The sequence below is a fragment of the Anas acuta genome, chromosome Z (assembly GCF_963932015.1).
Source record: "Anas acuta chromosome Z, bAnaAcu1.1, whole genome shotgun sequence".
NCBI lineage: Eukaryota > Metazoa > Chordata > Aves > Anseriformes > Anatidae > Anas > Anas acuta.
Genome location: NC_089017.1, coordinates 31,044,297 through 31,059,572, shown reverse-complemented (window position 1 = coordinate 31,059,572; position 15,276 = coordinate 31,044,297). Strand labels below are relative to the sequence as shown.

The following is a 15,276-nucleotide window of genomic DNA, read 5'->3' as shown; positions in this document are numbered from 1 at the left end:
TTTTGACTCGACTGGTAACCAGAGCCATATGCATGAAAAAAGAGTAATTATTCTCTGGAGAACCTAAGCTGGTCTGCTGTTCATTTTATTATCAACGCCAGCTTTTATATTTGTTTTACTCAAAATGAATGACTGAGTTCCCATTACCTTCAGTGCAGTTGCTTGGAAGTTGTAGGGGTTGTCTTTGGCCTGCATCTGTGTGTGCATGTGCTTATATGAGATATTCACCTGCAGTGTAGGGGTCTAAAAAGTGTAGGAGGGAACACCATACTGGGGAAACTGTCAGTAAATGAGAGCAAAATCATCATTCCCTTTTAGAAGAGGCATTATAACATTTGTTCGAAAAGGGGCAACAGCAGAACCAGCTTCACATTCAAAACCTGATTTTGTCTTTGTTAAGAGAAATACTTTATTCATGTTTTCTTCCTTGTCATTCTGCTCATGAGTAGGATTCCTTTTATACACTTGATGCTTCAATGAGTTGCAAGTTCTGTTAATGAAAGTAGTGGGAACATATAAGAAAAGACTGAATAATAGGGGTAGTATGCATTGCTTCACTCCAGGAGTTGCTGAGAAGAGTTATAAGATGTTTTTGATAGTTTCTGTGTACAGAAAAGGAATATACTTTTATGAGCCTATATACTTGCCATGAACTTAGGACCAGCAACGGCCTTATGCCTCTAGAAGAAAAACAGAGGCTAAAAAGAATAAAGCAAGGCAATTGAAGAGTTCAAACAGATCTCCAAGACAAGGCACAGAATCTTAATGACTGGAGACTTTTAAAAAGAAATTAAGACAGGGTTGATCCTGTCTTGGGGAAAGAGGATGATGGTGGATCATGTATGTTTCATGTAACAGCTGTTTGCTGCTGTGGTAATACAGAATAAGGACAGAGTACTTCAAAAGCTTTGCTACTTTGGCTTTTTTTAAAGATTAATAAACAACACATCTGACAGCAGTAGTTAACTAAGTATCCTGCATTACCTGTACAAAAATATATATAAATACAAGTTTGCTTGTTTGTTTTCTTTTTAGAGAAGGAAAGTGTTCTTTTGTAAAATATTCAGAAATCTTACTGAGATGTTGCCAAGTCACAATTCACAGAACAAACACATGAAATTAGATTCACACTATGCAGAGATGACACAGTGGCTCCTCCAGATCTGATCCTTTTTGTTTATCCTCAGCATGGTTACACAGCTACCATTCAACACATGATCATCTGAATATGCTTAGCTATCAAACAAATGTAAATACTTCCCTGTGCTGCTTTTTGTTAACTACAGTACTAGAAATATCCACCACGTTATTATTATTGTTATTATTGTTATTATTGCTATTATTATTAAGGAATTGTCCTTCATTCCATGCATAACTATCATTTCACAAGTTAAAAATGCCACCCCTCCATCATGTCATATTTTATAAAGCACTCAGTGCACAGTGAAGCAGATCCTCAATTAAATGCAAGTGAAAAATACACTATTACCATTGATTTTAGAGGAACAACATTCTGGGGAGATTTAAAAAAATAAAAAAAACAAAAAAAAACCAAAACAAACAAACAAAAAAAAAAAACAAAAAAAAAACACAAATAGCTTTATCTGGACAAAATAATGTACAATTATTAATATTGCACTTTTTATACAAGAAATCCTAATAAATATACACAAAAGATATACATTTACATACATAGAAAGACATTCTTCTTTTTTTTTTTTTTTTTTTTTAAATAAAAAGTTACACGGAAGCTTAGCAACACTATTTCTTGAAGACCCATTCATAGTGAGAGCATCCACTGCCGGATGTGTTTTGAAGCAACCAAACTGAAGACAGTTTAATGTCATGTATCTGACACTGACCTCAGAATTAGATTCCCAGTTTTGCTGAAAAGTCCACGTTACGGAATTTGTAACACAGCAGTACTTGAACAGCCTTTCATTAATGTACCACAAGGCCTGAGCCCCACTGGGGTAAAGCACAGCCAAACCTTTGATTTAGAGATGGTCTCAAGTCAAAGCCTCAGATCCAGATAGATCTCTTTTAAATTTTTATAATGCTCAAACCTCCTACTTTGCAAATCCCTTCTAATTTTAAAGCCCTATTCAGAGCAGAGCAGGAATTGCCCAGGAACTAAAAGGATGAAGTACTTCAATGGATGAATAGTCACTGCAATTGGCTAGGGAGAAAGACTCACAGACAGCCTGCAATGTGTGATGTTTGAGGCTCACTTTTTAGATCATATTTTTAGGGTGTTAAACCCAGGCTTAAAAAATATGCTGTTTTGTAGTACCCATTTTCTTGTGGGAGGCAGCCAGAGAGGAGCAAACTTATCAAAATTTATTGGTGTTAGCCCTCTGGGATGGATGCTGAATCTATTCTGTTTCTACTGAGTAGGAACAAAGCCAAAGATATCAGAAATTTTTTCTACTACTTGACTGAAAGGCTTGGCTGTCAGGAGAGAAAATATTCATATTAGCAGGAAAGGAAAACCCACTTCCTCAAATTTCTTACCCAAACCTCAGCTCTCAAAGAACCTGAACTCTGGGAACTAGTACTCCTATTTATTCCTATGAAGTGTTAGTAGGATGTAGTATGTGAAGCAGCTCTTGTTACCACAAATGATATTTTCCCTGTCTGTGTTATGCACAGGACAACATTTGCAGGTTTGTGTTACAGTCTGTTAGTAGCAGATCATACTTTTTTTCCTTCTCCTAGATAATAGCTAACATAACCACCTCATCTCTGTGCTGAAGCAACCCTCCCAGTGCCGAGCCTTCCTCACAAATACACTCTGGGAACTTTTTCAGATGTCTTCTAGACTCACTCACATTACACAACATTGTTTAACTTTCTCAGACATGACTCTAGATCCTCAAAGATCAACAGCTATCTCCCACTGAGATCATTTGAAGGCCTGGGAGGAGAAGGAGAGAGGGGTATAGAAAGGTATACAACCAATCTTGGTTGTAATAATAGGATTATAAAGCAAAATCATATGCTTATATTCCCAAACTACTCTAAGATATATGGTTGGTATACTGCACAGATGAATGTTTTGTTTAGTATTTTTTTAATTATTTTTATTTTTATTTATTTTTATTTATTTATTTATTTTTTGCTTTGTTTTGTTTTGTTTTCTGCAAACCCTATGATCTGTCAAGCTGTTTGATTCTTTGATTCATGTTGTGGTGGTTCAATGTGATGCTAGGTTTACATTTTGATCTGCTTCCCCATCTATCTATTGGTGTATCCCCAAGTGTATACAAACATTTTGGGGCAGCCCCACTCCTCTCAGGCCCTTTGCTGGTGGCATGGGATTCTTTGACTTTTTGTTATCTAACCTCATGATTATTTTGCTGCATTCTGTCTCCCAGATTTATAGGAGGGAAAACTTGTCAGGTCCCTTTACAACAACAATTTGTTAAAAGGTTTTCTTTTTCCTTTTTTCCTTTTTTTTTTTTTTTCTTTTTTTTTTTCTTTTAAAGGGAAATAAATAAATAAAATGAAAAAAAAAATCCATTCCATTTATATTTTCTGTGAAAGTCCTTGCCTCATTGAAGCAAAGGCTGTGATCCCCTTGTTCCTCCATTTTCATTGCATTTGTCTTCAAGCTTTTCCACAAGTCCCACAGCAGCGTGATTTGAACTGGGTGAGCTGGCAAAGTTTGAGTTGCTTCACTTTCTCACAGTACCTTGTGGTGTCTCTGCACTCCACTACCAAAGGAGAAAGAAAAAGGAGAAACGGTGATGAGGCAATGAAAGAAGGGCTTTTTACCTAAGAATATTTAATTGTGTTGCTGAGAGAGGGGACAAAAACAGCTTTGTACTGGGAGATCTCACAGCGAGCACGACCTTGTCTTGCTGCAGATGTTGAGTGGGGACTTCGTGCAGCCAAAGGCTCAAAGGAGAACATGGTGGGTAGCCATTTCTTTCAGAGCATAAGGAGAGCATTCGAGAGAGCTTTTGAAGCTTCTCCAGCACTCCTGTGTCATCTACTGGCATTCTAGGGAAGCTCTAGGGTTTCCTAACAGCTGTTACATTGAAGATGCAGTTGTAAATTAAATGGAAACTTCTTTAACAGAGTAGCTCAAAGGTACTTTGTCCAATTCCATGCATTTCAAAAGAGTGTGTGGGAGTGCCTCCACGGTTGACCAGGTGTTGCACTGTGCTTTTCAAATATGTGCCAAAGAACACAGCCCAGGGTGGAGATGTTTAGATACTTTAACCTACGTTTCAAATTCCCTAGGACTTTGGTCCCTAGTATCATTCAGAAAGCTTTTGAGGCCTGCAGCCTCCCGCTTTTGAGTTGCAGGTTGGAAAACTGTCCAGTATCTCAGCCAGACCTTGTGTGCATTTTTTTATCTGATGGTGTCCCACTTTCCATATCAAGGCTGCAAAAAGGGATCACCACAGGGCAGTTATAGAGCTCATTGCAATAACATTTGTGTTTTTCTTCTTTTCTGTACCACTAATGGACAGTTGGACCACTTTACATGGTTAGCAAGGAGATACAATCCCAGTCAGCCCCACTCAACACCACTGCCAGCAAACTGCAGTGGGCACCTTGTCTCCCGTGCTGGGATGCTGAGCTTTGGACACTGCATTTTGCATCCGTTCAGGTTGGAGAATCCCCAGGAAGCCCAGCTGTGATGCCAAGCACCACAGTTCTGGGAGATGGCTCCCTTTAGAGGACAGATAGGCCTCCTCCTGCCTCTTCCACCCCACTCTTCACATCCTCCCCTGTACTGGGTCTGGCTGGAATGTTAACTTTCCCGGCACACCACAAACCACCACATCCCCTCAGCTCAGGAACGTACTGTTCTCACAGGGCGTGATGTTGCAGCGCTGCCAGTTGGCCGGCCGTGGTCTCCAGGAGCAGTAGTGCTCCAGCACGGGCTTGTTGGTGCGGATATGCACGCAGTCGACGCGTCGGGACTGGAAGCCGTAGTTTCCGCAGGTAGCCGTACAGACGGTCCACAGGCTGACCCTCCAGTGCACACCGCAGATGTCAGTCCAGCAGTTCTGAGTGCTCAAAGGCCTACGAGCAGAAGGGAAAAGGGGCCCTGTCACTCACCATGCTGCATGAGAAGCAAGCGTGTGCCACTCTGGGCAGCATGCAAGCTCTGGGGACTGCAAGCCTCGCATGTTATGAATATAATTTGTTCAGAGCACTGTTTGGAACAAGTCTTCACTGGGAGCAAACAGAGGCAAGCCTCATGCACTGAAAGGCAATCCTGTAACTACACTCAGGGATCAGACCCTCAGGTGTTGCCAGCTGGTATAGCACAACTGGAGTTAAATGACCATTTGAACAATTTGAGGGTTTGACCTAAATACCACTTCCCATTAAATGCCAAACCAGAGCTCCATTGAAAAGATGTAATGAAAGAAGTTACAGCCAGTAAAACCCATCTGAGGTTTATTACTTGCTGATGTCTGTAATCAGTGGGAAACAAAGCCATTTCTTAGAAACCCTCCTTTACTCTTTATCTCTCTCTTAGAAGTGAAGATCATAGAAGAACATTTGGTTCTCTTCTTTTCATCATAAAGACAATTAAAATACATGATGGGGTGCCAAAGAGCCTCTAGCAGTAATTTTCAGCCATGTTTAGGCTTGATTTACATGGCTAAATCTTATGGAAAATAAATGTTTTTATGATGTCAATAGTGGAGCTTATCTTTAGGAACACAAAAGCCGTGGAGTCCATTTTATCCAATGAACACCGTGTTTAATTGAGAGATAATTGAATATTTCAAATATATATATTTTTTCTAATTTATTTTTAAAATATTTTTTTAAATATTTCAAAATATTTTAATTTTATTATTTTAATATCATTACTATTAATATTGAATATGTTAATATTAAAATTAAAATAATAATTTAATTGAGAGAAGTGAAGCTTTGGCGGTTCTTTCATTACCAGTAGAGCTGAGGTAACAAATGTGCCCTTGGTCTAGGAAGAGATAGCATGGCCTTTCAGTTAGGATTTGGCATGCCTAGAAGGCTCTTCTGTTAGCTAGCATGTTTTTTTTTTGTTTTTTTTTCCCCTCAAATGAATGAATACTTAAGTCTGGCCTTAAGCTTTCTGAGATTTATGCCACATAATTAAACAGGTTGCACCATTCCTTTTTGTTACATACAGAAAACACATAAAATGTCAGTTAAATCACTAGTCCATTCAAAATCTATGTGAAAGACAGTGGATTCAGTTGTATGAGATTCCTGTCCTACCTTGGCAAGGCACTGCATTGATCAGATGACACGGAAGTCCCATCTTTGGTCTGGCAAAGTATCTGTCTGTGTTGTACAGCCAGTCGTGGTCCAATGCAAGGCCCATTACACTGTGAACACAGAAAAACACTTAAGGAGGTAAAAGGCAATGTTCCCCTCTTATAAGACTGCTGGTGAAATAAAGTGCATACTGCTATACAGTGGCTATGAAGCTTTCAGGCACTTCCTGCAGCTCTGCACACTTTGGAGGCTGAGCACGCAGTCATCTTTTGTCCCAACTCACTCTCCTCCAGCAATATTAAAACTATATTTCGGTATCTGCTCTGTAGATTTATTACCCTCTCCTCTTCAATAGTTCAATCTTAAATACATCTGTTAGGGCAAATAAAATACTCTCACATCATTAGCAAAGAGCCTATGATCCATACAGGAAATCTGAATACATTCATTTTACTGTGCGTTTTGCAGCTTGAACTATCACAATTTATGGGTAAATTGTTAATAACCAAGAACATATTGAAATAAGGACATATTCCACTACAAATAACATTTTAAAAGCATTGCAGAACAAGAAACGAAACCTGCAAACACAGCAGATCTGCAAGTTTGCTCAAAAATGAAGTTATCCTAACCAGTTCAAGTGTCTCAGCTGCACGCTTGCTGTTTAACTCTTCTAATCCTCTCCTTTGATTAAACTGCAATTAGTTATTGGTATGTAGCATGTGTTTGTGTTCTTTTAAAATTAAATCAAATGTTAGAAAGCAGATTGTTTATTAAGTATCTGGAAATTATATTCTGGAACAGACTGGGGGTTTGTTAATGTGAAGAAGGAGGAAGTTTTGGCAGGAGAGGGCTACTCTCTCTTCCACACTTCTATCTTTCTCCACTGCCCCTAGAAGCCCCATTTCACACTATCATGCACTCCTCACATAATGTTCACTTTCTGCTGCGATTTCTTCCCTTCCTGATAATTGGAAGAGAGAAGAAAGTGACTCTACTCTTTCCCATGTCTCTTGTTGAGCAAGGTAGGTGGAAATGTCATTCATTGGAATGTGTAGAACACTTCTGCATTACCTGTAGGACAAGCAGTCATCATCAGCAATCTTGAGTGACTGCTTTCAAAACATTACGTGATACATAGCAGAGCTCAAATAGTCCACGAAATGCCACTAATATTAAATGGAAGGTGGAAAGGAAAGAAAAAGAATTAGTTCTGGAGGAATGGGGAGAGTAAGTCATCTGTTTTTCTCTGTTCTTTGGGAAAGCTAGTCACTGCACCTAGGCAATGTGGACCTGATGGCCTCTTCAGAGTATCCCATGATACTACTCAGACAGTAATTGAGACACAGAGCCACTGATCCAGTGGTACATTCCTAACTGTAATTACATAGCAGGTAGTCTTCTGGCTTAGAGACTGAGCTGTATAGGCCCATGTGGGACATCATTTTTTTTTAAGTAGAAGAAATACTATATCATAATACATGGAGGTCAGGTGCAACAAATGAATTCAGATCTCTTTGATCATGTTGGCTGAGTATGATGTCATGGGGAACTGGATAAACCATAATGATCTAAAAGCAAGAATGAGGCAATTGTTTTTTTGAAAGGATAATCCAGTCCTTACCTGGAATTCCACAGGGACTGAAAACTGGACAGTTTGTTTCCTTCATAAAGAAGGATATTTCCATGCTTACTCATAAATGTAATACAATAACTGGCTTCTCTTTCATGAGAGAAATTTCCAAAATACGCAAGCAAGAGTTTAATGAAGATGTCTTCAGCTAGAGAACAAAAATAACTTCTAGTCGCTGAAGATTTTTTTTCTAACAACATCATAAGAAAACAGATGAGGCATACTGTATAGTGCATGATACTCTAAGCAAACACAGAAAGCATGTGGGTATTAATAACAAACTATTTTGTTACTTTAACCTCTAACACAATGAGATAGCATAATATGAGATAACTCTCTCTCGTTCATCATGGTATGGTATAACCCTACATGAGAGTCACCACTTCGGAGATCTATGGACTAAAATGTACAAGTTTCTACCCCTCAGTCTGGACTGTCATGGATTCATTGACCTTCACATATGTCTCAGTCATGCTGGAGTGGAGAGAAAAAGGAGGATAGTAATGACTGGTTCTGGGTTATAATTGAATGTGTGTTGGTGAGTATCTTTTCAATAAATCTCAGCTCACAGGAAAAACAAACAAACAAACAAAACAAATAAACAAAACAAAACAACAACAACAACAAAAACAAACAAACAAAAAAAAAAAAAACAAAACAAAGCAAGCTCTTCTCTGGATTCCCACGACAAGGGGATTTAACTGCAAATACTTGGAACATTTGGTATTTATGTAAAGAAACTTTTTAACATATGATCATTTTATGAAGCTGTAAGGAGAGAATTTGAAGATCTGAAAAACAGCATGAAGTAATCTGAAGGTGCTTGTATCCTCCTATTCTGCATTTCATTGTGAAGCTAATCAAGAAGGCTCGTAGTTTATGAGGTTCTGAGGCAACATCAGAAACATTTTAAAACTGTATTGTTATACAAAAACCCCAAACCTATCACGACCATCAGTCCTGAATCCTGACAGCCAAAACTGAGACACACTCCATGGGTGTTAAGGGCAATTTTAGACATAGAGAACGTTATTTCCCAGACTTGTAACCTGTCATTATAATGAAGATCTGCAAACATTTCTACTGTGGACAAAGAGGGGTCTGCAGTAGAAGTCCTATTCACAAGCAGATCTGGGGACTGCAGGAAGCAACAAAAACCCAAATATGCAGTGCATCAAAGCTGGAGTTCAAAGAGCTGAGCAAATTAGTTGCCTTCTCAAAAGCATGCAGACCTCTCATCTTCTGTCAGCTTTCCCCACCCCACACTATGAGGCTGTTTTCAGACTGCTGGCATGCTTCTTACCTGGCCCCAGGAGGAGGCCACCCACTCGACACAGGGTTGCTTGTTACAGTTCTGAGTGTCCACGGGGCGCTTGGACACTTGGACACAAGCCTCGTTTGACATCGGGACAGAGCTGCCTTTTGCTGTCAGTCGCTGACATGTCACTCGCCGCGTCTGGATGCCTCCACCACAGCTCCGCGTGCATGGAGACCATGAAGTTACCATCCATCTGTCAGAGAAAGGCAAGGAAGTCAGGGAGCACATACGTGCTGTGAGTGTGCTCCCTGAGGTATCATCAGTGCCAACCAGAGCTTATGTGCTGGCCCAGAGAAAGGCAGCAATAGCTTGGTTCATTTGGGCCAAGACCCTGGGAAGTGCTGAGTGCCTCAGCCTCCTATATTAGTCACTGAAAACTTCTTATAGGATGAAAGCTGGGAAAATATTATATTTTTTATTTAAGTATCTCTCTGACAGTTCTTTGGGACCAGAATAATTTTTAGTTTTGCCCTTACTGTTGTTTTTAAAAGCCTGGTAAATATTTCTAGCCCAGTCACAGGGCTTGGACATGGCTGCTCTCACACCACTATGCTACAGGAGCCTTAATCACAGGCAACAGTAAGAGTCCCAGCAATGGGTCACAGGGCTTGATCACAGGTTACAGTCACAGGCTGCAGCCCATTTTCAGTCCTCAGCAGAGAAAACTGTCCTCATAAAGCTGATAGAGTAGCTTTGAGGGCACTTTGAACTCGCTGCTGACAGAGGAACCAAGAATCTGCTAATATGTGTCAGTCCCTGCCTGCTGTTACCTTCCTGACAGCTGGGATAATATCGTAAAGCCTGATGGTTGCTCAGGGATGGAGTTTGTGAATGGACAGCACAGAGACAAAGAACACATTTTTTCTTTCCTCTTGAGCTTGGACTGTGCATTTAATTGCTGAGGGTCTAATCCCATATGCTCTGGGGTTTAATAAGAGACCTGTAACAACAAAAAATAATTGTCCAGGCCCAAAATCTTACCAAGATGGACAGTACATCTTGCCTATTTAAAGCTGATTAGGTGAAACACCCATGCAGTTGGATTTGGGAAGGAGATACTGGTAGGAACAGGAAGAACACAACTGACTATTAGTTTCCTAAAGAGACTTATGGTTGTCAGCAGTTTGCTTCATTAAGTTTCAGGATACACAGCTCCCGCTGTGTATCCTGAAATATTGGGGGTGGGGGTGGGGGTGGGAAATAGTGCCTATCTCATCCCTCAATTACAATGTTTCAGGTTACTTTGTAAAATAGGCAATAGGTGTTCTCAAGCCCCATGGAGAGGCATCCGTTACTACTCCTCAGTTTCTGCAGGTGATTAATTCCTGTGGTCACAGAAACAAGCATATAAACAGACACATTCCTGACAAAGAAAACAAAGACACAACTTTTTTTTTTTTTTTTTTTTTTCTTACAGTTGAACACATCTCCCTCATAAAGCTCTGCCCTGCATTTCAATCAACTTTTATTTCCAAGCATACATCTCAACAGTTTCTCAGGACCTGAGAGAGGAGTGTGGGTGGCGGTACTGTTCAGGAAAGGGATAAAAAGACATAAACCATTCCCATGGAATTTATGGCCATCACTGTAGGCAAACTGCTGTTAATGAGTGCGTTTCATATTTCATCAAATCTCTTTTGGTTTTCTTCTTATGACTCAGCCCACAACTCAGAAAATAGTTGCCTGCAAAAATGGGTTAGAATATATTAAGAAAAGGTAATTAAACAGGACCTTGCCATATACCCAAGACACAACTGTAGTGGTAAATCTGGCTCGTTATTTCTCATCAGGTTGCTTAGCACCTCTCCTCGCATTAGATTTGACTCTTTTAATATAAGTGCCAGTCCCAAATCACCCTGTTGAATGAGGGAAATTGTACTAAATTTCTCTTGAGATCCTGACTACATTGTGTTTTCTTACTCAAGAACACCATGTCCACAACGGATATAAGGGAGTGGAGGGAATAAAAAATCCAGAAAAATACAGAAAAACACTTACACACATCTTAGCTAAGGAGCCACTGGATTAGAGAATGGGGGCATTTTTAACAGGGACAGAGTATAACATTAATTGGACTCTCTGGATAAACACTGGGATGTATTCTTTTTTAGACCAATGGGTGGCAAAGGAGGAAAGTGTGTTCTGCAGGGAGAAAGCTGCAGAACAAGGAAAAGACCTTAGTGTAGTCAGAAGTCTTTCAAGCTGTCATGACTCCACTGTGTTTATCGGTAATATAAAGCGAAAGATTACAGGGACATTTAAACTGAGACAGTCTGTAAAAGGAGGCAGACCTCTGTCTGACCCTCTTCATGCCCACAAAGTCCAATGGGATGTGCTAATTTTACAAAAGACATCTCTGCTCTGCGAAGGGAATTCAGTTTTACATCTGCAGCTGCATTTCTGCCTGTTTTGACATTCAGGAAACTCAGGAACTCAGATAAGAAACAAAGAAACAAAACCTACTGTAAAGTAGCTGCTAAGTCTAGCTTCTTTGTCTGTTTTGCTGTTGGAATCAAGTCTTATGACGCCACATAGAACACAAAAAAACATATGACCCTGCAGTTCTTGGGTGATGAAACTCCTGTGTGTACAGCGCTGTGTACAGGATAGGCACCAAATTTACAACCAACACAGCCTAGAATTACCCAGGAAAACTCAGCCCATAGAAGTGTATGAGATGAGATGGGCTATGTGTGAGGATGCTGAGAGAGCTTGCCCATGTCCCTTCAAGGCTGCTTGCTATCATTATTGAAAGGTTATGGATACTAGGGAGGCCCCTGACAATTGGAGAAAGAGAAGCATTGCCACCATCTTCAAAAAAGGATGTAGGGATGACGTACATGTATAGGGAACTGGTCAGCCTTACTGGGGTGCCTGGGAAAATCCAGAAGCTAATCCTTGTGGTTTGTGTTTTTGTGCCAAAGGAGATGACTGTGAACAGTCTGCACAGACTGATCAAACGTAAGTCATGTCTGATGTACCTGATTGACTTCTGTGATAAAATGACCAGATCTGATGAAAAAGTGAGGGCCATGGAAAATATTTACTTGTCTCCATCAATAGTCTAATATCCAAGCTGCGATCTGGATAGGTTGACATGCGTTGAGTGAAAAATGTGTTTGGTGATGAGGCTCATAGGGTGGTGATGAATTGTTTTTACTCTGCCTGAAGGCTGTTAACAAACAGGGTGTTACGGGGCTCAGCATTTGTCCCTGTTCATGTTCTTGTTGGCTCACTTCTGTCAAGCTCCCCTTGATGGCAGCTGCAACCTTGGGCATACTGAGAGTTTCCCTCCAGTTTTGTGCCCTGCCTAGACGAAGTCCTGAGCAGCCTGGCCTGAGCTCAGCCAGCCCATGGAAGCCTGTGATTCTACTTGGCCATGATGGGCATTATTAATGAGTCATAAAAGGAAAAGCAGAAAAGGTAGACTTAAGCAGAAAATATAGACTTGGACAAGTTTTCCTGTAATTCAAGATGTTTCTCCATCATCCAAAATGACAAGTACCAACAAATGTCTGGAAAATACTCTTCAGCCTTGGTGTACCATATTTCTTGTGCTGTATTTTGATCAGTTGTGAAACAATGCTGAAAACTGATAATCAAAAGCACCAATCTTTTGGGGAGCTTTGGCTTTGTGTTCAGATTTGAAATTTGCAGCTTAGACCATTCTGTAACTTCGATTTGCATATTAATTATTATTATTATTATTATTATTATCAGCCACCATATTGTTAATCACATGCAAAACTCAGAGAAAAACTGTACAGTGCTGGCCCTAAGACATGATGTCTTTTCAGAGTGAGTTGATGTGAACTCTAGGACAAGCATCTTTTCTAACTAGTCAGTTACTGGGACAACTTTATTTTGAAGGGTCCAGATTATTACTTCTGGAGCTTACTTTCTTCTGTTCACTTTCCAGTCATTGCTATTGTATGTGGAGAGTACTGAATTTATATTAATAAACCACAAAGATACTAGGTCAGTGCTTTTTCTCTAATGAGGATCTGGCCTTGAAATGTCTGAAAATCTGCTAGTCCTTAATCGGAGGTAGGAAGACAAGTACATTGTGTTCTTTTACTTTACAGTTTCAACATACAGTAAGTACTGTCTGAAGGCCCCATTTAGGGTGAAATCTTTCCTTTCATGAAGCACAGCGTTGTGCTCCCTCTCCCCATGTAACGTCAGCCCCCAGTGAAGTTTACGAGTTTGAAGAACTGGTGAGGCTTGAAATGGAAATGAAAATTTTCTACTTCATTGTAGAAATGCTGATTATTCCCACTGTCAGGGAAGAATTCAAAAGTACCATGAAGCTGTGACCTTTGCTAATAAAGAGTAAGCAGTAACTCTTCCATCCATTTCTAACATAACTACTGAAGGAGTAAACACTGTCTGTACCGTTTACTGTCAACATTTTCCACAAATCTTGCTACTAATTCCCAACTGTCAAGACTAAGCACTCATAAGTTCCCTTTTAGCCATGACTTTTCCCCAGACAGGCAGTGACAGGGCTACAATGGCATGCACTCCAGCACTAAGAACTTTTCAAGTGCACTTTAAAAGCATATATGACATTTTAACATGGTAAGGACAAACCGTGAAGGACAGTCTCTCCTGTTGCATGCGATGGGCTGCAGGGATGGCTTGGGCTTCTCTTTGCAGTGAGATATGTTGACTTCAGACCCATCCAGTAAGCATCTGAGCTGGGGCAGCTGCACCCCTTTGTGGCCACAGGAAGCAGAACAAGCCATCAGCTTGTCCACTGACCACTGGTATTCTGCCAAAAAAAAAAACAAAAAACATGGGAGGGACACATTAACACTTAAAAACTGTCAGCAGGAGACTAACTCTCTTTTGTAACCATGCTGTCCCTCCTCCTCCCCTCCCTCCCCTCCCCCCCCTTTTTTTTATGTGCTCAGAAGCATCAGACATGGAAATTGAATGACGCTGTAGCACAGTTCAGTGATGCCAAATGACAGGTACATGGGGCATCAGAAATCCCTGAATTTATATAAACTTGGATAATTCATTGAGCCTATTAGCTGTCTGTAAATAAGTCAGAAACTTCAGAAGGCCATTGGGAGAATGAGACCAGCAGGTACCATGGCAAGCATGTAAGCTCCTGGTATGCAGCTAAACAAGACACTGCAGAAAGCCTCGCAGCTGGTATGTGTGGTAAATGTATCTCTAATTTAAAAGATAAAGTAGTATGTGTGTGAAAATAACTACCTTCTCAAAGACTTGTGAAAAAATACAAAAAAAGGAATTTTACAGTGACAAAGTAGTATGGAGCATCATTAAAAGTAATATAAGAATGATTTCATAGAATATTAAGCTCTTCAGATTTTTTTTTTTCCTTAAATGATATTTTTAGTTCCCGGTGATTTCTCCCTATTCAGTCAGATTTTTTTTTTTTTTTAATTTAATTTAATTAATTAATTATTGTTATTAATATTATTATTATTTTGCATTGGTTCATGAAAAAGGTGTTATTAATCCTTCTGGCAATACATCCTTTATACACTTTTCAGAAGGCTACCAATTCACTTTTTAAGGTCCCTAGATAGTTCATAAAGCTTGATCAGAGTTCTTGATCTTTGATAAAAATCAAACCAGTGTAGTCTGACTAACTCCCAAGAAGCCCCCTGGTTCATTCATTCCAGTTGATTTTGTCAAGTCATTTCATACCATGAACATTTATTACAGTGCAATTCAGTGGATGCAATTACAGAGGTCAGTAAATTTTTCATATTCCTCTTTGCAAATCTACTCTTAAAACATATTTTAAACGAACTTTTAAACTCAAATAACAAAATAGTGGTGGGAAAACATGGCATCTGCAAAGAAGACACAATTTGGCCTTGCCTTTCACTTTTGTGAGAGCTTTGAGACTGAGATAGAACTGAAGACACATGCTCAGTGTATTGCCAAGCATTAAAAAGACCCATCCGTTTTCACTTGTCATGTGAAGGACTTTCTGAGTCTTCTAGAAAGCCCTTAGACCCCCTCATTGAAAAGTTTGGATCACCCCAAAGTAGGAGAATGAAAGGAAAGAATGGGCTTATAATCTGTTTTAACACCTTAAAGGTAC

The 15,276-nt window shown here is 39.8% G+C and overlaps 1 protein-coding gene across 1 annotated transcript in view; it reads right to left on the bottom strand.

Moving 5' to 3' along the window:
* Window positions 1-907: 907 nt before the first annotated feature.
* ADAMTSL1 (ADAMTS like 1) overlaps window positions 908-15,276 on the bottom strand; it is a 100,425-nt gene continuing 86,056 nt past the window's right edge. Inside the window, exons 14-18 of the mRNA XM_068667296.1 lie at window positions 13,782-13,962; window positions 9,174-9,381; window positions 6,238-6,347; window positions 4,820-5,040; window positions 908-3,716 (exon numbers count right to left, since the gene is read on the bottom strand). Of these exons, the coding sequence (XP_068523397.1) occupies window positions 3,610-3,716; window positions 4,820-5,040; window positions 6,238-6,347; window positions 9,174-9,381; window positions 13,782-13,962 (827 nt within the window). The 3' untranslated portion in view covers window positions 908-3,609. The remainder of the gene's footprint in view (window positions 3,717-4,819; window positions 5,041-6,237; window positions 6,348-9,173; window positions 9,382-13,781; window positions 13,963-15,276) is intronic.